This window comes from Crinia signifera, chromosome 6 (genome assembly GCF_055691185.1).
Source record: "Crinia signifera chromosome 6, ASM5569118v1, whole genome shotgun sequence".
Lineage (NCBI taxonomy): Eukaryota > Metazoa > Chordata > Amphibia > Anura > Myobatrachidae > Crinia > Crinia signifera.
In genome coordinates, this window is record NC_139222.1 from 267,195,715 (window position 1) to 267,219,752 (window position 24,038).

The following is a 24,038-nucleotide window of genomic DNA, read 5'->3' on the forward strand; positions in this document are numbered from 1 at the left end:
AGAGCACATGCTGTAATGGTCATTACCTTTTATTATATTAGTATGACTGTTGCTGAGGACTTCTTGGCTGCTGTAGTACGAGGCACAGAACCACTATTTGTGTCACGTTACATGACAAGGCTAGGTCTTGAAGGGGATCAGTATGAAATCCCGGGGGTCAAAATACCGACGCCGGAATCCCGACTGCCAAAATGCCGACGGGGGGGGGGGGGGGGGGGGGGGGGGGGGGGGGATTGCCCCCCCCCCCACCCCACCCTTGCGGGTGACCCAGGGATAGGTAAAGGGCACATCATATCTATGTGTAACTGTGTGAGTGCTCTCCATCTGTACAGTAATCCAGAGGGTTACACTGAAGGAGGCTATAAAATCACCTGTTCCACTCTCAGCATGTCAATAATCTGATCAAACAGCGGGGTTCTCAGTATATCTCTGTGGATCAGCAGCGTCTCCATTGCATTGCAGGCAGCTGGGTAGTCGCACTTCGAGTCCCGCACTAGACGTTACAAGAAGGACACACCAGAGAGAATCAGAGGATCACAAAGCCAAGCGGTATTCTCTAACATTTGTGCAATCGCTGGGCATATAAAATCACCTAACCATACATTCTACACCTTCCCATAAGGGGGAGATCAGAGCACCTGGAGGGAAGCCACAGAACATGAGAACATACAAACACTGCATCAATAGTTGGAATCAACCCATTGACCCCACTACTGAGGAACAGAAACCGCAACCATTGCGCCATGGTGCTACCGGAGCTTCCCTAAGTGCTATGAAGTTATATTGTTTACAAATAGGGTAATGTGCTTTCACCTTGTATTACCCACACCGTCAATCTGCAACTCTGCTATAATATTGTATAAGTACATATAATTGTTACATCTGACTTACACATATGCCTGAGACAAACCCTAATACCAGACTGAGGAGGACTCTAATAATCTGCACTCCCCAGAGTAATGATGATTTGGATCGGATCTTCCATACTCTAACACAGGGTTGCCGACTCTCCCGGAATGGCCGGGAGTCTCCCGAAAATTGGGACCCCCTCCCGGCCCCCAGGAAGGGTGGATGGTACTCTTTACCTAGCACGGCGCCCACGATTTTGATCGTGGGCATCGCAGGTAAAAAATCGCGGGCATCGCGGCCATTGAATGCACTAAAAATCGGGTGCGACCGACGCGATGCCCGCGATTTCCCATAGGGATCAATGTTAAATTTCTCAATTGACCCGATTTTACTGTTCAATGCCTCAATTGACCCGATTTTTCCATAGGATTTTTCCATGTGGCGCTTGCCACACTATTCTATTCTCAACTCCATGCCGACATGGTTTGTGGGGGTATGAAAAGGTCGTAGGACGCGTACCGCCGCCGCTCGCCACGCTTCGGGTTCACGTTGATCGTGGGGTGGCGTTAACAATTGTGGGGGCCATTTTACACTTTAGGGTGCCTACTTGGCCTCTGTGGGCCATTTAACATTGTTTCCTATGGAAAAATCGGGTCAATTGGGGCATTGAACAGAAAAATCGGGTCAATTGAGAAATTTAACATTGTTCCCTATGGGAAATCGCGGGCATCGCGTCGCACCCGATTTTTTAGTGCACTCAATGCCTGCGATGGGCGCCGTGCTAGGTAAAGAGTACCGGGTGGACAATCCTCCCGGATTCAGAGCGGACCCCCCTGCGCCCCGGATCGCGGCATGAAAATGCCGCAATCCTCGGGTCTCAGAGGAGGGGCAGCACTAAAATGACACAATCGCATCATTTTAGCCCCGCCCCCTCCACGGAGATCCGTGAATTCGGCCGGTTGTCACCATGTGGGCGGGGCTTAGTGACGTCACACTTAAGCACCGCCCCCTGAGCGGCTGCTGGAACTCTCCTCTCCGGGCTTGTCCAGGAGAGGAGAATTATAAAGTCGGCAAACCTGCTCTAACAGCCTGTATTGCACATGTAAGTAATAGTACCTCATCCAGCACAACTTGTTGCAATTCCTTGCCGCATTGGGTTCATCTCCCTTTATACGCCCTCTTACTTGCACTGCATGGAGGCTGCAACTATGGAGTGAATTCATGCTGATAGACCGACACTGAATGGTAAACTACTACAACCTTTTTTGCATTGCATTTACACACCCTGATCCTCACCATTGTTTTCGGAGGTACATACACCGGGTTCAGAATTGCTGTGAAGGGACAAGGCTACCGAACCATCCCCTTGTGGGCCCTGAGACCTCAGGCATTGCCTCACCGTGGGACAGTTTCCACCTCATCTTAGGGAGTCAGTACGTACAGCTCAGCATCACCAACATCCAGCCTACAGTTATTGCTCCCAGTCTGCACAACATTCAACATCCAGCCTACAGTTATTGCTCCCAACACAATATTACCCAGTAACTAATAACATTAACTATTCGACATTAACCCCGGAGCGCCAGCACTCCCCCATCCTCATCATTGGGTTCATCATGTTCATGGAATTTCCTTTGATAAACCCTTTAGCCTGTCCTTCAAAACTATAAACTGTATTACTGTAACTGCACGTTCTCCCGATTTACCAATCTTGGTGACCTTCTCCACACTGGCGTCAGAGTCCACATACACGTGGCATATTCCTTCGCTGTGTCCCATTACAGGGATCCCTTTGGCTGCCTTCTGTATGTCCCTGACCAGCTCAGAGGAGCCACGCGGAATGATCAGATCAATCAGTTTATTGAGCCGGCACAGATCCTCGACCTCCTCTCTGGAGTTCACCTGTAACATGGAGGAGGGGTAACCGGCATCTTACCAGGGAAACACACAGCATTACTGCCATACACAAATGTATCACCCATGATAAGTCTCCATGCAGAACCCCAACTTGCTCACAAGCACAGTTGCCAAGTCGTCTCTGGCACTACCCCACAATTACACAGGACTACGCACCACGTTCCAAGTGATTTCTCTACTGCACATCCCAAACCTTTGGGATAGCAGCGGACGCGCAATTCTCCATTCTTATATAAAATAGTATCAATAATGAATTAACAAATTAAACAAAAGCACAAACTATTGCACAAAAAGCAATTCATACCAATGTGCTTCAATCTCACCAGCAGCCAGTTCCGGCCACCCACGGTAAATCTACCGAGCCGCAGAACATAAAAGCAGATGGGTACATACCAGCTGGATGGCATCTTTTACACCGTGAACAGACAGCGCCTCTTGGGTAAGGCGGTACAGAATCTGGTTGCTGTTAGAAGCTTCTTTCCCTCCTTTCAGCAGAAGGCCGTTGCCGCTGGAGATAGCCAGGGCTGAAACCTGACATGGGGCAGGAAACAGGTCCAGTCAAATTTACAGTAACACCTTCAGTAATCATTCAACAGTATCTAATGGGGCTACCCAAAGGATACATAAACGGCCAGCATTCCTCAGCTTCTCGTCTTCCTTCCCAGTGTCACCACCCCTCATTGTAGTCTTCATCGCCACTGACAACACCCTATAAGTGCCTAATTCTCCCTTCCTGCAGCCTAACACCCCCCATCACACTGCTCACAGTCGAACCCTAAGACCCTGCCTAATGCCTACACCCAACCCTGATCCGTCCCAGTATACTTATGTCCGGCATTCCAGTGCATCATCCTCATTCCTGACCAGATTCGGCAACGGCCTAAACACATCCCCAAAAACCTTTGCAACATGAGAACATACAAACACTGCATCAGTAGTTGGAATCAACCCGATGACCCCACTACTGAGGAACAGAAACCGCAACCATTGCACCATGGTGCTACCGGAGCTTCCCTAAGTGCTATGAAGTTATATTGTTTACAAATAGGGTAATGCGCTTTCACCTTGTATTACCCACACCGTCAATCTGCAACTCTGCTATAATAATGTATAAGTACATATAATTGTTACATCTGACTTACACATATGCCTGACACAAACCCTACTGCAGCAATTTTCCTTTACCCTGGCTTTCTGGGTGTGGCAAGCATCCTCCTAAATGCCGCCACCAGGGACGGATTAAGAGAGGAGGGTGCCCATGTGCAGCCTTTATGCAAGCCTATGGCACCTCACACCCAGCACCTATAATAAATAGGTCACCCCTTCGCTATTAGCCTATCCTTCCCCATTGGATGCTGCCGCCTCGGATTACTGCCGGCTGCCCTCCTGTTCCACCAATGCTCATTATCTCAGCACCGCCCTCCGACTAACTGTTATGAGCAGGGCTCTCCTCTCCATCATGGTCCTGCATTTATTAGCTATTTGTTCCTCTGTATGAGGAGGTCTCCCAACTAATATCCAGGGTTCTAGAACTTCTACAGATACACACAACTGAGCAGGATAACGATGGCGCTACTAAATTAGCCATTAATGACAAAGACCGAACCCTAGGCAGAAACATGTTCACGGGATAGGCGCTGAACAGGAAGTACAATGTAAAATACCTGTGGAAGGCAGTCTGGCCGAGACTCAAATATAACCAACAGGACCCCGATCGGCACGGTCACCTGCTCCAGCTCCAAGTCCTTGGCAATTTTCGTTCTACGGATAACACGGCCGACACTGTCCTGGGAGGAAGCGGCAATCTGTCTAAGCCCTATAGCCAGGCTGTTCAGCTTAGCTGTAGAGAGGCTCAGGCGCTTCAGGAGAGGAGGGGACAGTCTCCCTAAAAGGACAATGACCGAAATTAGAAGAACAGCTAAAATGCAACTCGTATCATACCGTTCTGTGTCCAGGGCCCCCCGATTCATCGACTTATCACAGACTGCACATAATGAATAGATGTACAGTATGAAGCAGTGATAAGGGAGGAGAAGTGATAAAGTGTTAAGTTACAGGCTGGGTTTAAAAAGGGACGGTTCAGAGCTGATTGGCTGGTGATAAAGTACCACACACCATCACTTCTCTTCCCTTATCACTGCAGTGCCTAGCAATAAGGAAGACGCACAGAACACCACAGCTTATGTCTGAAGCCCATACACTGGGCATTGATGCCTGCATCCAAACAAAGTAAGCTCACTTTTATAATTGCAGGGAACTCTGACGTGACAGACAGTTATACCTTTTTCCTCCGCCTCTTCCATGTCCTTCTTGTTAGCAAAGAGAATTTCCTCCCTGTGATCCGTCAGTAAGTCAGCGAGGTGATAAATGATTTCTGCCCTCTGTTGGGGGAAATTAGAAGATACAGTTATATTCACCATCGAGAGCTTAACACATTTGCATATGATTGCTATAGTAACCCATGACGTAGAAACAAATAATCATATTTAAAATCTCACGCTCTGAATTTCAGAGCTGAGATGATGGTTTTGTTTGTAAAAAGACACGTTGTCACATAACCTAAGGCTGTCACCATTAGACAAGTACTGTAGGTGGATTACTTTAATTAGGTCTACAGTGTCTGCTTCAGTGTATTGCTATTTTTACTCCTTATCTATGAGTGTCTAACATTACTAAGCACTTAAAAATGTATCAATGCTTGTCTTATGGTTCCGTTGCTCTGAATCTCTAAATAAAACATCTTGTAGAAAAAGTTTAGGTACTCATGAGCTTTAAAGGTGCCCACCTCAATTGATAGTGTGGCTGAGGACGGCAGCTTGATGCTCAAGGGCTATGCAGCCCTATTGCCTCCTGAGCCAGGGGCGCTTGAGCGCACAGTGGCGTGGTGAGCCACATTTGCGGTAGTGCAGCACTTCGTATCGCGCTTTATTTTACAGACTGCAGCAATTTTCCTTTGCCCTGGCCTTCTGGCTGGGGCAAGTATACATTTTTTATTTCCCCCAGCCACCAGATTTATTTTTCAATTTTTTCCCCCATTTTCTTGTATGGACACGGCCAATAGGGGCTACTAAGGACGCACCAATCGCTATTACAGCAAGCATAGATGCTAATAGTGAACATCTGTGCGAGCGAATATACTGGGGAGTTTATGGTGCATTAGCATAAACACGCAGACAGCTGAACGCAAAAAAGACGCAGCCGGGGGAGCTTTGTCCAGCAGTGCAGAATCAGCCCTGCCAGGTGTACACACTCACAGAATTTAACAAAGCAATTTCAATTAGACTGTAAGGGGTTGAATCCCATTTTTTAACTTGAAAGATTAGGTCTCAGCACGGTGAGCATCTGCACAGCTTTCCATAACTAAACATTATAAAGTACAATGTTTTGTTGTTTGTATAGGACAGGCGTCTGGTTACCACTATATGATGAATGTGTTAGAACAGGATAAAAAGGGATAAAAAGAACAGGGCACTGAGTAAATTAAAGGTAAATCTAATTTAAGTTAATAAATTATGCTCGCTGACAAGTCACAACAAACAATGAGACTCACATCACATTCTAAAGTCTGTTACTGGTTAAAATATGGCTTTCCATACATCAATATTTAAACAACCATTGTTACAAAAAATGGACTAAATAACTCACTTGGCTAAATCTCTGCAGATAAAGTAAGTTAAGGTACCCATACACGCGCCGATCCCCGCGGTGCGATGCTATGAGATGCGCGCTCCCGCGGCACCTCATCGCACAGTACAAAAAGTATGTGCTGCACATACTTTTTGTACTGTCTTTTTAGCACATCGCATGCACAACGCATGCAATGCGATGGATGCTAGTTTAGCCCAGAACGCACGCCGGGATCAGTGAGTGTATGGGCACCTTTAGAACTACATACCTTGTTAATTTTTGCACCACAAAATACATTACAGAAATGTAAATGTAACATGTAAAATCTGCAACTAGCTGGAGAGCGGATCTCTGTGGCTGGTACTGTAGCATAAGGCAAGGGTAGACTTGCAGCTGGTGTATTATACATATACATGCGTTTTACACGGATCCGATACGATTTGCCGGCGGTCGGGATCCCGGCGGTCGAAATCCCGACACTGGAATCCCGACCGCCGAAATCCCGACAAGGGGGGGGGGGGACATGGATCGCCCCCCTTGCGGGCTCGCTGCGCTCGCCACGCAGCGGGCCCGGTGCCTCGCTACGCTCGGCACGCTATTTTATTCTCCCTCTATGGGTGTCATGGACACCCACGGAGGGAGAAAGTTTCGGGATTTCGGCGGTCGGGATTCCGACCGCCGGGATCCCGACCGCCGGCAAATTAACTGCATCCCGTTTTACACTACGCCAATAGAGTAATCCAGTAGGGTTCCTTCATTAGCATGCATGGTGATGTCATTTATTTCATTTAAGGACCTATTAGGTGCACCCGGTAAGGACATACTTTCTCTCTCTCTTTTAAATAAAGTGATGTCAGCGACTATCAGACTTGATGTACAGAATATCAAACCCAACAATGTTGTTATGGTTAGCATTACTACCTCACGGCACTGATGTCATGGGTGGGTAGATAGGTTTAACCCATTCAGTGGTGTTTTTTTTTTTTTTAGGGAGTCTCCCCGGGTCCGGGCAGCTCCGCTGAACCTTTAGTCAGCCGCTGCCCGGCCTGGGCGGCCCTACATGCTGCGACTCAGTCATATGCCGGCGCCGCAGGATGTAATGTAACAGCCGGGTAGGAGGGGTGAGCCGGGGACGCGGCGGAGGAGAGGGAGCGCTAATCACTAGCAATCCCGAGAATTTTCAGGGCTTGCCAGCCTGGGCATTAAGGCATAGCCTGGAAAATTCTCGGGATTACCAGTGAAGGGGTGAAGCAGAAATCTGCATCAATATATTAACATTACTGAAGTCGAAATGGAGGAGTGATAACTCCCCCTTCCGGCGTTAGCTGCCAGGCCCCCCACACACTGGGTCTCTCCCCTGGGGGCTCACGGTGCACATGCAAGCTATTACATGCAGCCCGGAGCCAGCAGACGCTGCAGCCAGGGACAGAGCTGGTCTTGCTGTGGTGTATGGACAACGACACCTGCAGCCGTCAATAGCAATAGGTGTTGGGAAGGTCAGAACTATGGACTGTCCATACAATGCCCACAGCATAAGCGGGCTTCTATCTTGTAGATAGCAGCACCAATAATCACAGGGAAGTTTTTAATGGCCAAAAATGGTTAAACATTTCTAGGATTTTTATTTGTTTTTTTCTGCTAGGATTCTATTTGGTACTCTTTACCTAGAAGGGCGCCAGCGATTGAAATCGCGGTCGTCGGGGGTAAAAATCGCGGTCATCGCGGGCAAATCGGGATGGCCGCGATGCCCGCGATTTTTCCATAGGGAACAATGTTAAAAAGGCTGATTGACCGCGATTTTACTGTTAAATGGCTCAATGGACCCGATTTGGCCATAGGAATCAATGTTAAATGGGCCACAGAGCCCATTAACCCTTAAATGTCCCCCCCAATTTTTAACGCCACCCCACGATCCACGTGAACCCGAAGCGTGGCGAGCGCAGCGAGCCCGCGAGGGCGGCGGTACGCGTCCTCCGACCTTTTCATGCCCTACTATCCACTAGGGCGTGGAGTGAGAATATAATAGTGTGGCGAGCGCAGCGAGCCACCGAGCCCGAAGCGTGGCGAGCGCAGCGAGCCCCGCGAGGGGACGCAGATACCTTCACAGGTAGACGCGTCCCCTCGCGGGCTTCACAGGTGTCGGCGTCGCCACAGACACCTGTGAAGCCCGCGAGGGGACGCGTATAACTGTGAAGGTATCCGCGTCCCCACGCGGGGCTCGCTGCGCTCGCCACGCTTCGGGCTCGGTGCGCTCGCCACACTATTATATTCTCACTCCACGCCCTAGTGGATAGTAGGGCATGAAAAGGTCGGAGGACGCGTACCGCCGCCGCTCGCCACGCTTCGGGTTCACGTGGATCGTGGGGTGGCGTTAAAAATTGGGGGTGACATTTAAGGGTTAATGGGCTCTGTGGCCCATTTAACATTGATTCCTATGGCCAAATCGGGTCCATTGAGCCATTTAACAGTAAAATCGGGTCCATCGCGCCTTTTAACATTGATTCCTATGGGAAATCGGGAGCATCGCGTCGTGGGCATCGCGGGTACATTTATGTGTACCCGCGACGCGACCGACACGATTTCCATGTTTAACATGGGTTTCAATGGAAAATCGCGGTCATCGCGTCGGTCGCGTCGCGGGTACACATAAATGTACCCGCGATGCCCGCGACGGGCGCCCTTCTAGGTAAAGAGTACCTTTTATTTACCTTCAGTGTACAGCACAGTATCGCTACAGAAGTAATCAGGACAACGTCCAGTAAGAAAAAGAGACCGCGAACTGTAAATATCCATATAGGACATTGGAAAGGTGAATTTAAGTTTCTCCTACTTGGGGTATTCACAGGAGAACTGAAGCTAATACTTGTGTTCCGTGCTATTATACAGTCACATTTCATCTTGAGTTAGTCAGAACTAAGACAGATGGCAGAGGAGTCACTGGGAACCCAGCATTACCTGCTCTGGCTGCAGTGCCGCCAAGTTCCGCCCGCCGGACCGGGCCATTTCCGCCTGCTGTTCCACAGTGGGTCCTAGAGAAGACAAAACGAGACAATTGCTGGGATCACAAGTGTAAGGATAAGTCGGGCAAGAAGGATGGAATTCTAAGTGGAGGGTGCTGTACCAGAGATAGGGATTAGAGGAGAACAGGCAAAAGGATGGTGGTAAAACAAGACACTGGAAGTGGAGTGGAACAACGGTGACTGCTCTACAAGGAAATCCAGTCGATAGGTTGACAGTGTCTAAGTTGATCATCAACTATTGGTTAAGAGGCAATAGGCAATAGGTCAACACCCAAAAAAAGGTGTAGCAAGTAACTGGAAAGATCATTTAGCCATAAACTTGGTGGCCTTACAGAATAAATAAGTTGAGCAGGAATGCAGACAAAAGCAACAAGCAAGATAGAACACTATTATTTCTGGCCTCAATTAGACAACTGTGATACATAGTCATTGGCCTTCTGTAATAACGATATTCTGTGGAGTTGTACAGTCTAAAGCAGGCATGTCCAAACTGTGGCCCTCCAGCTGTTGTGAAACTACACATGCCAGTATGCCCTGTCATAGTTTTAGTATTCCCTAATATCAAAACTGTGGCAAGGCATGACGGGACTTGTAGTTTTACAATAGCTGGTGGGCCATCATTTGGCCATGCCTGGTCTAAAGAATAACATATAAAAAAAAAAGGGGAGGTGGCTGAGGCAGGGCCTATAAAACCGTATCATACTTTTAAATGGAAGACGTTGAGACCCTGGTCATTAAGCACTACAATAGTGACACACCAGTAGGCTGGATATATAAACTTTTTAGAAAATATACAACGTGGTCAAAATAAATGCTAATAGATTATTGAATAGTTTTTTTTTTTTTCGGTTTGTTGCTTCTTTAACTCACCGGCTGGTTTTACTTCTGAAAAGAACGTGCCAACCTTTTTCCCTTCCACAATGTCGCTGATCACATGCCCGGATATTTTAGGATGCGTTCCGTTGGCAATGACAACAGAGGTGCCACCCTGAAGCGCCCACAAAGCAGCCTTCACCTGTAAGCAGAAAAACATAAAAAATAAATGTCTCATTGAAAACAAATATGAAATCCATTTCTCACTATATACTGGATTATGAATAAAGAAACGAACACAGTAGACCTTACCTTTGCCTCCATGCCTCCCATACCGACTCTCGATTTGGATCCAAAGTTGACCGACTGCTGATCACCCGGATAAAAGATGTCAATAAGTTTGGCATCATCTGACCCGGGTGGGCTGTCAAAAAGCCCTAAAAAAACAAAAACAAAATCTAATGAAACATTGGTTGAAGTTAAAAATACAGCGCAATTAATGAGATCGTCTCGCTTCCCGATAGTAGATTGATTTTTTATTTGCTCAATATTGATCAAATCTGCCAGACATTTATCATTTGGAATTCCAATCCAGCACGCCACATAGCTGGAGAACGGCGATTTAGTATGAAATGATGAACAGCATTCTTCTCTGCCAACATCTAGTCCCTCGCTCAATCCTGCAGCCTCATGCCATGTTGCCCACCACTGTTCTGGCATGCAGAGGACGTTTAAAACAATTAGGGATTAAGGGATAATTTATTAATTTCAGGTAGATATCTTTGTCCATCCAGAACCCATCGGGTATGGTACAATAGATGTAGAGAAAACAGGCCAATAAAAGGTCTACAGCAGGCATGTCCAAACTATGGCCCTCCAGATGTTGTGAAACTACAAGTCCCATCATGCCTTGCCACCGTTTTGCTATTAGGAATGCTAAAATGATTGCAAGGTATGCTGGGATGTGTAGTGTCACAACAGCTGGAGGGCCGCAGTTTGGAAATGCCTGGTCTACAGGTACAAAGGTCGACGCAATAATTTGTAATTTATTTTTAACCAAAATGTGTCCATTTCATCCGGCTACACCTGTACCTTTCTACTTTCATGTTTTATCTCCCCGTGACCTAGGGCCCTGGTCAGTCTAATGACTTGAGTGTTACTACAAATACAGAGAAAATGAAAGCAAAGGAGTGACAATACCACAAGTACATTACCTTCCACATCAGACAGAACAATTATTAAGTCTGCCTTCATTTCAACAGCTAGTCTCGCAGCTAGGCTGTCATTGTCCTTTATGCTGATCACCTGTGGAACAAATCACGGTTACAGAAGGAAAAAAAACATTTCCTGTTTAAATCTTCTAAATTAAATAGGAAATTTTATCAGCAAGCGAAGCAGAGCAGACAACAGCAAGTAATGATGCAAAGGAAGACAGCAGAGCAGACAACAGCAAGCAATGACGCAAAGGCAGACAGCAGAGCAGACAACAGCATGCAAAGACAGACAGCAGAGCAGACAACAGCATGCAAAGACGCAAAGGAAGACAGAGCGAAACCACCTCAGATGCAGCGCTCAGCGGCAAAGGATCAGATATAGTGCAAAGCAGAGCACAGGTTCTCAAACTCTGTCCTCTCTACTCATCACGGTTTGATGGTCGGAGCAGCGTATGGGCACCTTTAGTGCTGAACTGAAGCTGCTCTCTGTTTTTGACATCTTATTTTTAATTATGAATTCAACAGGAAAGAGAAATTGACACAAATTTAAACAAACTGCAAAAAAAACCCCACAAAGTTGTTTTTGTCGCTGCGCGAATACCTCATTTAAAGCAGATAAGGGGGCAAATAGTCCAGAACTAAAAGGGGATTTTTGTAAGAACTTACCGTTCAAACCCCTTTCTCTGAGTCCAGTCCGGTGACACAGCTAACCTTGGGATGTAGAGGGGTCCGCCAGGAGCCAGGCACCTATGCTTCAAACTTTGGGAGCAGGCTCCTCCCTTCTGCATCCCATCATGCCTCAGTTCGACTTCAAAAGCACACTAGGATACATAACTCAGAACAATGCCTGAACATCTTTTATATATGCATATATCTTTTAAGGCAACATAACATAACCATAACATGGCAACACTTGAACGGTACACTTAACTGAGAGTAAGGGAGGGATCGCTGTGTCACCGGACTGGACTCAGAGAAAGGGGTTCGAACGGTAAGTTCTTACAAAAATCCCCTTTTCTCTTTCGTCCAGTCCGGTGACACAGCTAACCTTGGGACGTTCACGAGCCGGTCCTTTGGGAGGGTACGCTCAGACCAGCAGTTCTCATCACTGCCCGTCCGAATGAAGCGTCCTCCGACGCGAACTCATGGAACCTGTAAAATTTGGTAAAGGTATGAACAGAGGACCAGGTGGCAGCCCTACACAACTGCTCCGCCGTAGCCCCATGGCGCACCGCCCAGGAGGAAGCAACCGACCTGGTAGTGTGTGCATTAATACGAGATGGAACAGGTCTACCCGCTTTACAGTAGGCAAAGGCAATGGTAGATCTTAACCAACGTGCGATGGTCTGCTTGGATGCAGGCCACCCAAACTTATGCACATCATATAGCACCAAGAGCAAATCCGATTTGCGAAAGTCCTTTACCCTCTCAATGTATATCCGCAAGGCGCGGACAACATCCAATCTCTTCATTTTGTCCCTATTTTTAACCCCTTCTGGGGGAACAAAAACTGGAAGTACAATATCCTGGTTCAAATGAAAAGACGTCACTACCTTAGGTAGGAATTTTGGAACTGTGCGTAACACAGCCCTGTCATCATGAAAAATCAAAAACGGTGACTTACATGACAAAGCACCTAACTCTGACACACGTCTGGCTGATGCAATAGCCAATAAAAAAGTAAGTTTCCATGTTACGTACTTCAAATCCGCAGATCTAAGCGGTTCAAAAGGAGGATTCTGTAGTATGGAAAGAACCAAAGACAGATCACAAGGTGCCACCGGCTGCTTATAAGGCGGTTTGAGTCTAGCAACTCCTTGTAAAAACGTCTGAACCTCCGGCACCAAAGCTACCCTTTTTTTAAAAAATATGGATAAGGCCGATAGCTGTACTTTTAACGATTGCAGACTAAGGCCTGAAGAAAAACCATCCTGCAAGAAATTCAAAAGTCTAGACAAATTGAATCTGGAGGTGTGCAGCTTCTGTCTCTCACACCATCTAATGTAGATTTTCCAGACCCTATGATAGTTAGCCGCAGACACTGGCTTGCGGGCCCTCAACATGGTCTGTATAACCTCATCAGAAAACCCCTTTTTCTTCAATAAGGAGGTTTCATAAGCCACGCCGTCAAATTTAGACGAGCTGGGTCCTCGTGAAGGAACGGCCCTTGCAACAACAGGTCCTGCCTTAGAGGTAGTTTCCAGGACTCCTTCGACAACCTCAGTACAGTGGAGTACCAAGACCTCCTGGGCCAGTTTGGAGCAATCAGAATTGCTCGTACCTTTTGGTCCCTTATCTTCCTCAAGACTCTCGGCAACATGGGCAAAGGTGGAAAGATGTACACCATCTGGAACTCCCACGGAACTGTCATGGCGTCCACCGCCCAAGCAGTCGGGTCCCTTACTCGGGAGCAAAACATCTTAACTTGACAGTTCGATCTCGTTGCCATAAGGTCTATGTCTGGGAGACCCCAACGACTGACAATCTCCTGAAAGACATCCCGATGAAGAGACCACTTTCCCTCCTGTAGGGATTCTCTGCTGAGGTAATCCGCCTCCACATTTTTGATTCCCGGTATAAAAATGGCCGATAATGCTGGAACATTGCTCTCCGCCCAGCTGAAGATCTTGGATACCTCGGCCATAGCCATCTTGCTGCGAGTCCCGCCTTGATGGTTCAAATAGGCCACCGTCGTGGCATTGTCCGACTGAATTTTCAGTGGAGACCCTCTGAGATACGTCTCCGCCTGCAGTAAGGCATTCAGTACTGCCCTCAGTTCTAGGATGTTTATGGGCAATTTTGTCTCTTCTACTGACCAAAGTCCTTGTAGTCTTAGATGAAGGGTCACTGCCCCCCAGCCCTTCAGACTGGCGTCGGTCGTTATGACCAGCCAATCCCAAGATCTGAGAGATTTTCCCAGTTGTAAATTCTCCACATCTGCCCACCACAAAAGAGACCTCTTGGACTCCGTGGACAGGTAAAGAATCTCCAATTTCATCCTTTTGGCATCTCCTGACCAACAAGCCAGGATGTTCCATTGAAAAATTCTGGAGTGGAACCTGGCGAACTGCAAGGTTTCGAAGGTTGCCACCATCTTCCCTAGTAGTCTGACTCCCTGCCACACTGATGGTGCTGGGGCTTGGAGAATTTCCAAAACCATCAGCCGAATTTCCAACGCTTTGGATTCTGGGAGAAACACCCTGTGAAGATGTGTGTCTATGATCACCCCCAAAAATCTCAGATTTTGCGTCGGTGTCAAGTGGGACTTGGGTAGATTTAAAATCCAACCCTGATCTCTTAAAAACTGTGTCGCCCTCTCCAGGTGGACCTTCAACTTCTCTGCCGATTCCGCTTTGAAAAGCAGATCGTCCAGGTAAGGGATAACAGTTATCCCCCCCAACCTGAGAGCTGCCGCCATAATGGACATCACTTTGGTGAATACTCTCGGAGCCGTGGCTAGTCCAAATGGGAGTGCCTGGAATTGCCAATGCTTCTCTCCTATTGCAAATCTTAGCAAAGACTGGAATTTCCAGTGAATGGGAACATGGAGATAGGCATCTTAAATGTCTACTGATGCTAAAAACTCCCCTGGTTCTATACTCAGCAGCACTGACCGTAGAGATTCCATGCAAAAGTGATCCACCCAGAGATGAGCATTCAAAGATTTTAAGTTTAGAATGGGCCTGAAAGACCCGTCTGGCTTGGGAACCAAAAAGAGTATTGAATAAAACCCTTTTCTTCTCTCCCCTAGGGGTACTGGGATAACTACCCCCTTCTCCTCTAGAGATATGGCTGCTGCCAAAAGAGAAGCTCTGAGGGAAGCTGTCCTTGGTAAGGGCGTTGGAAGGAATCTGTGAGGGGGCGGGCCTCTCAGTTTTATCCGATATCCTTCTGAAACAATGGAAAGCACCCACGGATCGTCCGTGACTACCTTCCAACTGTCCTGAAACTGCAGGAGCCGACCCCCTACCCTGATTCCAGAACAGGGAGTCTCCGCCCCGTCATGCCGAGGGTTTGTCCTCCCCCTTGGCAACGTGTTTCTTATTAAAGGCGCCAAACCTGGACTTGGAAGCCCTACCTCTGCCGGCTTGAAATCTTCCCCGGCCTGACTGACCTCTGCCAAATGCTCCCCCCCTAAAGGAGGGACGAAAGGACTGCTTGAACACTCCAAACTTCGACCCAGTAGACTTTGAAGTAGTAGGAAGAAAGGTGCTCTTACCACCCGTTGCCTGTTTGATTATCTCATCCAATTCAGAACCAAACAACAACTCCCCTTTAAAGGGAATATTCTCTAAGGACTTCTTGGACTCACTATCTGCGTCCCAAGCTTTTAACCAGAGAGCCCTTCTGGCCGTGACAGACGTGACCGAGACTTTTGACGCCATCTTAGCGCCCTCCTCACTGGCACACTAACTTTTCAACCATGGCCAAAGCTTCAGCATCATGCTGCAGATGACTCTCCAATGACTCAGTCCACTTGATCATGGCCTTAGCCACCCAAGCCGAGGCAATGATGGGCCTCATAGTGAAACCCACTCCCTCAAAAACTGCCTTTAAACAGCCTTCTACCTTTTTGTCTACCGGATCTTTGAAAGTCGCGCCACCCTGCACTGGAAGTGCCGTGGCTTTTGACAATCTGGCCACTGAGGAGTCCACCAACGGAACTTTCTCCCACACCTTAACATGGTTCTCCGGCATGGGATACAGGTTTGCATATTTTTTTGCCATCAATAGCCTCTTGTCCGGGGCTTTGCCAGCCTCACCCAGCAGAGCCACCATGCCCTCATCTGATGGGAAAGAAACTGGTTCCTTTTTACTGCGCTTAAACACACACTGTGTAGAGGACTTTTCCTCTACAGGTAAATCCAATGCCTGTTTGACGGCCCAAATGAGGTCCTCAATACCAGAGGCTGAGAAATCTGCTTCCTCCCCCTGTGACCAAGATAAATCCTCCTCCTCCACATCATCATCAGCATATACTGGAGGAACCACTGGGGACCCCTGCCGTAGCATAAATTCATCAGAAACCTTTGTGAATTGCTCCAAAAGGGAAGACATTTTATGCACCCCCTGAGCAGTATCCTGCATAGTCTGCAGCAATATGGGGTCTCCCTGTGAAAGGGGAAGAGATCCCTGAGATGAGGGAATAGGACCTGGTGATCCTACTAACGATCCCCTCTGCCTGTTTAAAGCCTCTGCCAAAACTTTTACAGACTGTCCCAAAGCCACAGCCCAGGCCGGCTCAGCCTCCCTGGGACTTGTGGTGCGAGTTCCACAGGGGACAGCTTCACAGGAAGGGCACAATTCCCCCTGGTCCAACTGTTCAACCGACATATTTACATTACATTTCTTGCAATGATAAAACATCTCAAGCGCTCCCTCCCCAGCAACAGAACTGCACTCGTCTGCCATGATAATATCAAAGTATTAAACACTGTACAACGTTCAGGCAAAGTCACAGAGTAATGCACCAAGTGTACTTATCTGTGTTCCTGTTGCTAGCGATACAGTGGAGGAAGCGTTCTCCAGAGAGACTTCTGAGCAGGCTCTGTCTTTCTCAGCTCCGCAGCAAGCACAGAGTAATGGCGCCAGAAACGAGTGGAAGAATCCAATCTTCCTAACAGTGAGGGAAGTCGCGCTTTTGGCGCCAAATCCCCTTCAGGCGCACCCACCGTGTCTCTCTCTCATCTCCAGTGACTCCCCCTCTAGGGATCACTTGGAGTTGCCCAGAAACGCTGGGCGTCCTGTAAGGAGCTTCAACTCCCCTGGGGGATTTCAGCTCCCAAACCGTTAAAGATGGCGTCTGCCATCGCTGGAGGACCCTTCCCCAAGATCCCCTTCTAGCAAGGCGCTGGATGGGGTCCCCCGTGGCCCAGGACCAGTCTCCGTCTGAGCGGAGCTCAGCGCTGTGCAGAGCGCACATTCTCCCTGAATGTACCTCTCTGCACACAGGACACTGACAGGACACGCTTCTGTCTGTGTCCTGCTGCGCTCTCAGCATGTAATGACTTCCACAGAAGTCCTATGCTGGCAAAACCTGCACTATAAGTTAAGAAAATAATAAAACCTAACTAAAAAAAAACAAAGAATAAAAGTGTGGCTGCGCGCAGCCACTCAGCATTGCACCCACTCCTGTGGGCACCTAAACGAAACTGAGGCATGATGGGATGCAGAAGGGAGGAGCCTGCTCCCAAAGTTTGAAGCATAGGTGCCTGGCTCCTGGCGGACCCCTCTACATCCCAAGGTTAGCTGTGTCACCGGACTGGACGAAAGAGAAACAATGTTTACATATTAATCAGGTGACAGGAAAGGTGAAAAAGCAGAAATGTTAAATGCTTATACAAAACAGCAAGAACCAAATCACAACTCCAGCGCCTACTTATTCTCCAGCCACTGTTACGTTGTAGGTCTACTATTCTCTGGGAACTAGGGGACAAGTTATCCCTAGTATGCAAATTGGACATTACTTCAGGCCACAACAAAATGGCTGCCTCCATTGTACTAGACATTTTGTTTTGGTGTGCTCTTTCCTTTGCTTTTTCAAAAGAAAGACAATGTTGATCCTGCACATTGTGCTATGCCTGATCCTATATCATGATCGCCTAGCAACCCTAAGCATTAGGCACTGCAGTTATACATCACCCTCCGGCTTCGTCTTCCAGCGTCCATGTGTTAATGTAGCCATGCCAAGCACTACCACTACAGCAGCCCTGCATGCAGCCAGAGCCCGCAGGAATACTTCACCCACATTTACCCCCTGGAGATCACTGTTCGGTTCTGGAGGAGGAACAACTGCATCGTTGGTGTTAATGATCGGTACAATGTTCATCCGCAGTAACTCGTGTAACGTGCCGTTCAAATTCCGTCTCTTCTGCTCATCGTGGAAATCCAAGTTTGTGACTAAGATCTGAAAAAAGCAAGGATTATACTCACGATAATACCTTTTCTTCGGAATACTTCATGGCAGCCATTACATTGGGTTCATCCCTCTCTCCTCTCCAATTAGACAGGTAGTTTTTTTCCCCTAGGATCCAGCCCCTTCCTCTATATAACCTGGCACCTCCCCCTAGACCGTAGTCTTTGACTGTCTCCGTCCTGATCCTAGGGAAAAAACACAAATAGGGAGGGCCAACAAATTTTTGGGCTGCCATGAAGTATTCCGAAGAAAAGGTATTATCGTGAGTATAATCCTTGCTTTCTCCTTCATACTTCATGGCAGCCATTACATTGGGATGTACCAAAGCAGTAGGGTGGGTTATACTATACCTCAAGCCAAGACTTGCTTAAGGACTTCACTTCCAAAGCTTGAGCCCGCAACATCCAATGCATAATGCTTAGAGAAGGTATGCAAGGAAGACCAGGTGGCTGCTTGACAAATTTCCTTAGTCGAAACTTTGGCCTCTCTCGCCCAGGAAACCGCCATTGCCCTTGTCGAGTGAGCCTTAATACCCTCGGGAACTTCACGCCCCACCTTCTTGTAAGTAAATGCAATTACTTCCTTTAGCCACCTTGACATTGACTGTTTTGACGGAGCCAAACCTTTCTTTGCCCCCTGGGGAATCACGAATAATGCTTCTGACTTCCTGAACCCCGTAGTCCTGTGTAGATATATCTTGATAGCTCTCAAGACATCTAAGGTATGCAATTTTTCCTCTTTCTTCGTCAGAGGATTTTGGAAAAAACAAGGCAAAACTATTTCTTGACTTAAATTAACTGAGGAAACTACTTTGGGTAGAAAGGACGGCCTAGTCCTCAGCACTACCCGATCCGGGAAAATCTTCAAATACTGTTCTTTAATGCACAGAGCATGAATCTCTCCCACTCTTTTTGCTGAAGTTATTGCAACTAAAAATAACATCTTCCATGTTAGAAACTTTAGCTTCGCTCTGTCCAGTGGCTCAAACGGAGCCTCCATTAGTCCATTCAAAACCAAATTAAGATCCCACTGGGGGATTATTGACCTAACTCTAGGCCGGATTTTCTTGAGAGCCTGGCAAAATCTTTTAATTAAGCTATGCTCCGCTAGTTTCCTGTCTAGCAGCGCACTCAGTGCCGAAATCTGGACCTTGAGTGTTGAAGCCGACAGCCCTTTATTAAGCCCGTCACAAAGAAACTGCAACACTTGAGGAATGTTTGCTTTAGGAAAGATGAACTTGCCCTTGGACCAATTTGCGAACACCCGCCATATTCTGTAATAGATCTCTGACGATACTTTCTTTCTCGCTTGGAGAAGTACTTCAATGACTTCTGGGGATAATTTCTTGTCTCTTAATTGCCGCCTTTCAATTTCCAGGCCGCTAAATTCAATTTGTGAGGCTCTAGGCAATTGACTGGGCCCTGCTTGAGCAGATCCTGAGTCACTGGAAGAAACACTGGACCCGCAATCGCCATGCTCTCTAACATGGGGAACCAAGCCCTCCTGGGCCAGTAGGGAAGGATAGCTATGACTTGGACCCTCTCCGTTCTGACCTTCCACAATGTCCTGTGAATGAGGGGAATTGGAGGGAACACATACCCCAGGTGAAACTCCCAACTCTGCGACAGGGCGTCCACTCCGCTCGACCCCCAAGCCGGGTACCGTGAGTAGAACTGTGGCAACTTCTTGTTGACTGCCGAAGCCATGAGGTCCACCTCCGGTTGACCGAATTGCTCTACTATTTCCTGAAATACTGAGTCCTTCAGTTCCCATTCGCCAGGAACCACGCTTGTGCGGCTCAGATAGTCTGCGAGCTGATTGTCTTCCCCCAGAACATGGAGCGCTGAAATGGACAACAGGTTTTCCTCGGACCAGCACATGATGTTTCGCACCTCTTCTAAGAGCCCGTGACTCCGTGTACCTCCTTGTCTGTTGACATAAGAGACGGTAGTGGCGTTGTCCGAAAAAATGCGCAGGTGCGCCCCTCGGATATCTTCGCTGAAGAATTCTATTGCCTTCCACACGGCCCTTAGTTCTCTGTGATTGGAGGAGAACTCTGACTCGTGCCGGGACCACAGACCTTGACACGTCTTGTCCAGACCATGAGCCCCCCAACCCGTGGCGCTGGCGTCTGTGGTGATCACCTTGTAACGAGGACTTGCCAGTGAAGACTTCCTTGATACTAGCTGATCGGCCTCCCACCATCTTAAGGATTCTTTGGCTGCCTCTGAGATCTTTATCTTCCTTTCCAGCGGCACCAGTCTTCTCGAGTAACCTAGAAGGGACCACTGGAGAGGCCTCATCCTCCATCTGGCCCATGGGATTATGTCCACCGTGGACGCCATCATCCCCAAGAGACTCATTGCTGACCTGAGGGGTACGCGATCCTCCTCGTAGATTTTTGAGATTAGCTGCTGGATTTTCTCGCATCTCTTCGTGGACAAAGATACTTGAAACCTCACGGTATCCACCAGCACTCCTAGAAACTGGAGACTCTGTGTTGGCTTTAGACAGCTCTTCTCCCAGTTTAACAGCCACCCGTGTTCTTGAAGAAACTGAATGGTGTAGTCTCTCGCTGTGACCACCTCTTCCTCTGAAGGTGCCACGATCAACAGATCGTCTAGATATGCCCATATCCTGACTTTCCTTCTCCTCAGTTCTTCTATCAACACCACCAGAACTTTGGTGAAGACCCTTGGTGACGAGGTGAGGCCGAAGGGCAGACAGGTGAACTGGAAATGATCGTGACCTATGCAGAATCTCAGATATTTTCTGTCGTCTGGGGAAATGGGAATATGGAAGTAGGCGTCTTTTAGGTCGATGGAGACCATAAAATTGTTTCTTTCCAGCCCCATCAGGATCGACTTTGTAGTCTCCATGTGGAACTTTCTTTTCCTTATGCGCAAGTTTAATTTTCTTAAATCTAATATAGTTCTGTAACCTCCAGAACTTTTGCTGACTATGAAGAGACGAGAATAAAAACCGGCTCCTTTCTCTTCTTCCGGGACTCTCACCACTGCTCCTGATGCGATGAGTCCCTTTAAACTTAAATTTAGAGCTTCCCTTTCTATCTCCGAAACTGGGATCTCTGAAACACAAAATTTCGCCATTCTTGGCCTTGACATGAACTCTAGGTGATAGCCAATCCTGACTACCTCCAGAACCCATCTGTCTCGGACGGTTTGTTCCCAGACGCGAGCAAAGCCCAACAGCCTTCCTGCTACCTGGGCCTGCTCCACCATGGGACCACCGTCACTGTTTCTGTGTGGTTCCCGAACTTTCACCTCTTTTCTTGACGTATTGCCGAAAAAAGGCTCTGGATGTCCCCTGCGCGTATCTGTCTCGGACAGACCTGCCTGGCCTGTAGGACTTGGCCTGTCTATACGCTTGTCTGGAAGAATATGAGAAAAATCTCCCCCTTCTGTCCTGTGGCAATCTGACTGATTTACCACCTGACATTCTTTGAATCATCTGATCCAAACGACTGCCGAAAAGAAAAGCACCCTCATAGGGCAATGTAGCCAGCTTGTTCTTCGAATGGGAATCTGCTGCCCATGACTTAAGCCATAAGGCCCTACGGGCCACCAACCCCGATGTCAGGGATTTTGCTGCAAAATCAAGACCATCCAAGGAGGCCTCACACATATAGTCCACTGCCAGCTGAACCTGGGTAAGACTTTTGCAGATTTGATCACGGGAAACCTTTTCCTGTATGTCTTCCTGCAATGCAGAACACCAAATCCTGAGTGCCCGAGAAAGGGAGGCCATAGCCACCCCTGATTTTAACGAGACTGAGGCAGAGATATGTAGTCTCTTTAGAGCACTCTCCATTTTTTTATCCATTGCGTCTTTTAGTGACGCCCCATCCTCAAGAGGAATGGTAGTACGAGTCGTCACTTCTGACACTGCTGCGTCGACTTTAGGTATATTACACCACTTGATGAATTCTTCATCCTCAATGGGAAACATTTTTTGAATTCTCTTAGTCGACCCCACTCTCTTGTCGACACCCTGCCATTCTTTAGCTAGGATATCCTTCACAACCTTATGTACTGGAAAAGATCTCCCTTTTTTAGAACGATCCTCAAACAATGCGTCAAACTCAGACTTTGCAGGCTGTTTATAGTTAAGTGTCCTATAGAGATTTTTAAGCACCGCTTCTACCAACTCCACATTAAATAGACGCTCGTCCTCCAATACTTCGCCTGACTCAGCAGATGAGCCCCCAGACTCCTCCTTGTCCGCATCCTCATGCACTGACACATCACCGTCATCTTTATCAAGGCTAGTCTGGGACCTGGACCTTTTATTCCCTGCATACTCCTCTTTGGAAATAAAGTTTTTCTTCATCCAGTCTCTCATCTCAGCTAACTGGGCTGATATATTCATCCCAACATCCTTTTTTGTCAGACACTCTAAACACAGTACTGTCTCTCCAACAAAGGCTCTATCACATCCTGGACAGATCTTAGTATTCTTGGTCTTAGCCACTTTCTTTCTGGGCACTGAAGGCACACTACAAAACAAGAAAGAAAGATACTAACTATCTGACTGAAAAAGTGGCATGCTCTAACAGCGTGTCCTCTGCAAGAGGACTTACCTGGGCGGCGGTGTAACACCCTTCTGAGAGGCATCCTCCATGGCAATAATCCTGGCTTGATACCAAAAACGCTTCAGCAGCAGTATATAGCCTTGCGCCTGTAACACCGACCAGGCGCCTTAAATACACGCTGCCGCAGCAGCCAGCGTCCCCCCCTTCTCCCGCCGGCGCCAACCTGGCGCGCACTTCCGCATAACTGGAACGCACGCGGCCGTGACCCGCACGCCGCGTGCATCCGCTGGAAGTGACGCGCACCACTGACGCCGTCCTGACTGCCGGGGAGAATCAGCGCCTCCCAGAGAAGGAAGCCGGAGCCTGACCCGGACACTGGGACCACGCCGGAGACACCGGATAGGTGATACTCACATACGCTATGCAGGGAGGGACGCTGTGGGTTTCTATAATGTCCTTGCCACCGGCCCCCGGACACTCTTTTAGGCTTAGGCACCGCCAGCCTGCCCGCCCAGGTCTCCGGTAGCATAACCAGCCTACCGGGTATATAAAAAACAAAACAGCTAACTCTAACTGACTACCTGTCACAGACAGAAGGAGACAGGAAAAAGACTACGGTCTAGGGGGAGGTGCCAGGTTATATAGAGGAAGGGGCTGGATCCTAGGGGAAAAAAACTACCTGTCTAATTGGAGAGGAGAGAGGGATGAACCCAATGTAATGGCTGCCATGAAGTATGAAGGAGAAAAAATAATAATGTAATAATAATAAAATATATATATTCATAAAACAGCTGTAAAAGAGTTAATGCACACATTCCATGCCTGTTACATTTGTAAACCTAAATAAAGTTTATAAAAAAAAAAAAAGGTACTTGTTTCCTAGCACGGTGCCCATCGCATCGCATACCATACGGCATATGATGGTATGCGATGCGATGTTACGCGATGGCTGCCGATGTTATACAATTTTAAATTGTATACCATCGCATTGTATGCCATATACAATTTAAAATTGTATAAGCACCCTAATGGGTGTTTTCAATGTTAAATGTGCCCCCTATAAGATAATTAATTGTATAAGCACCGTAATGGGTGCTTACAATGTTAAAAGCACCCCCACTATCAACGCC

The 24,038-nt window shown here is 47.8% G+C and overlaps 1 protein-coding gene across 2 annotated transcripts in view; it reads right to left on the reverse strand.

Moving 5' to 3' along the window:
* ALDH18A1 (aldehyde dehydrogenase 18 family member A1) overlaps window positions 1-24,038 on the reverse strand; it is a 37,212-nt gene that overhangs the window by 5,125 nt on the left and 8,049 nt on the right. The window contains exons 6-15 of one of the 2 annotated variants that reach the window (XM_083149536.1): window positions 18,189-18,347; window positions 11,441-11,531; window positions 10,539-10,663; window positions 10,284-10,428; window positions 9,349-9,422; window positions 5,048-5,147; window positions 4,431-4,651; window positions 3,160-3,297; window positions 2,556-2,751; window positions 372-493 (exon numbers count right to left, since the gene is read on the reverse strand). In XM_083149536.1, coding sequence (XP_083005662.1) covers window positions 372-493; window positions 2,556-2,751; window positions 3,160-3,297; window positions 4,431-4,651; window positions 5,048-5,147; window positions 9,349-9,422; window positions 10,284-10,428; window positions 10,539-10,663; window positions 11,441-11,531; window positions 18,189-18,347 — 1,371 coding nt within the window. The remainder of the gene's footprint in view (window positions 1-371; window positions 494-2,555; window positions 2,752-3,159; window positions 3,298-4,430; window positions 4,652-5,047; window positions 5,148-9,348; window positions 9,423-10,283; window positions 10,429-10,538; window positions 10,664-11,440; window positions 11,532-18,188; window positions 18,348-24,038) is intronic. The other variant, XM_083149535.1, reaches the window with a different exon arrangement.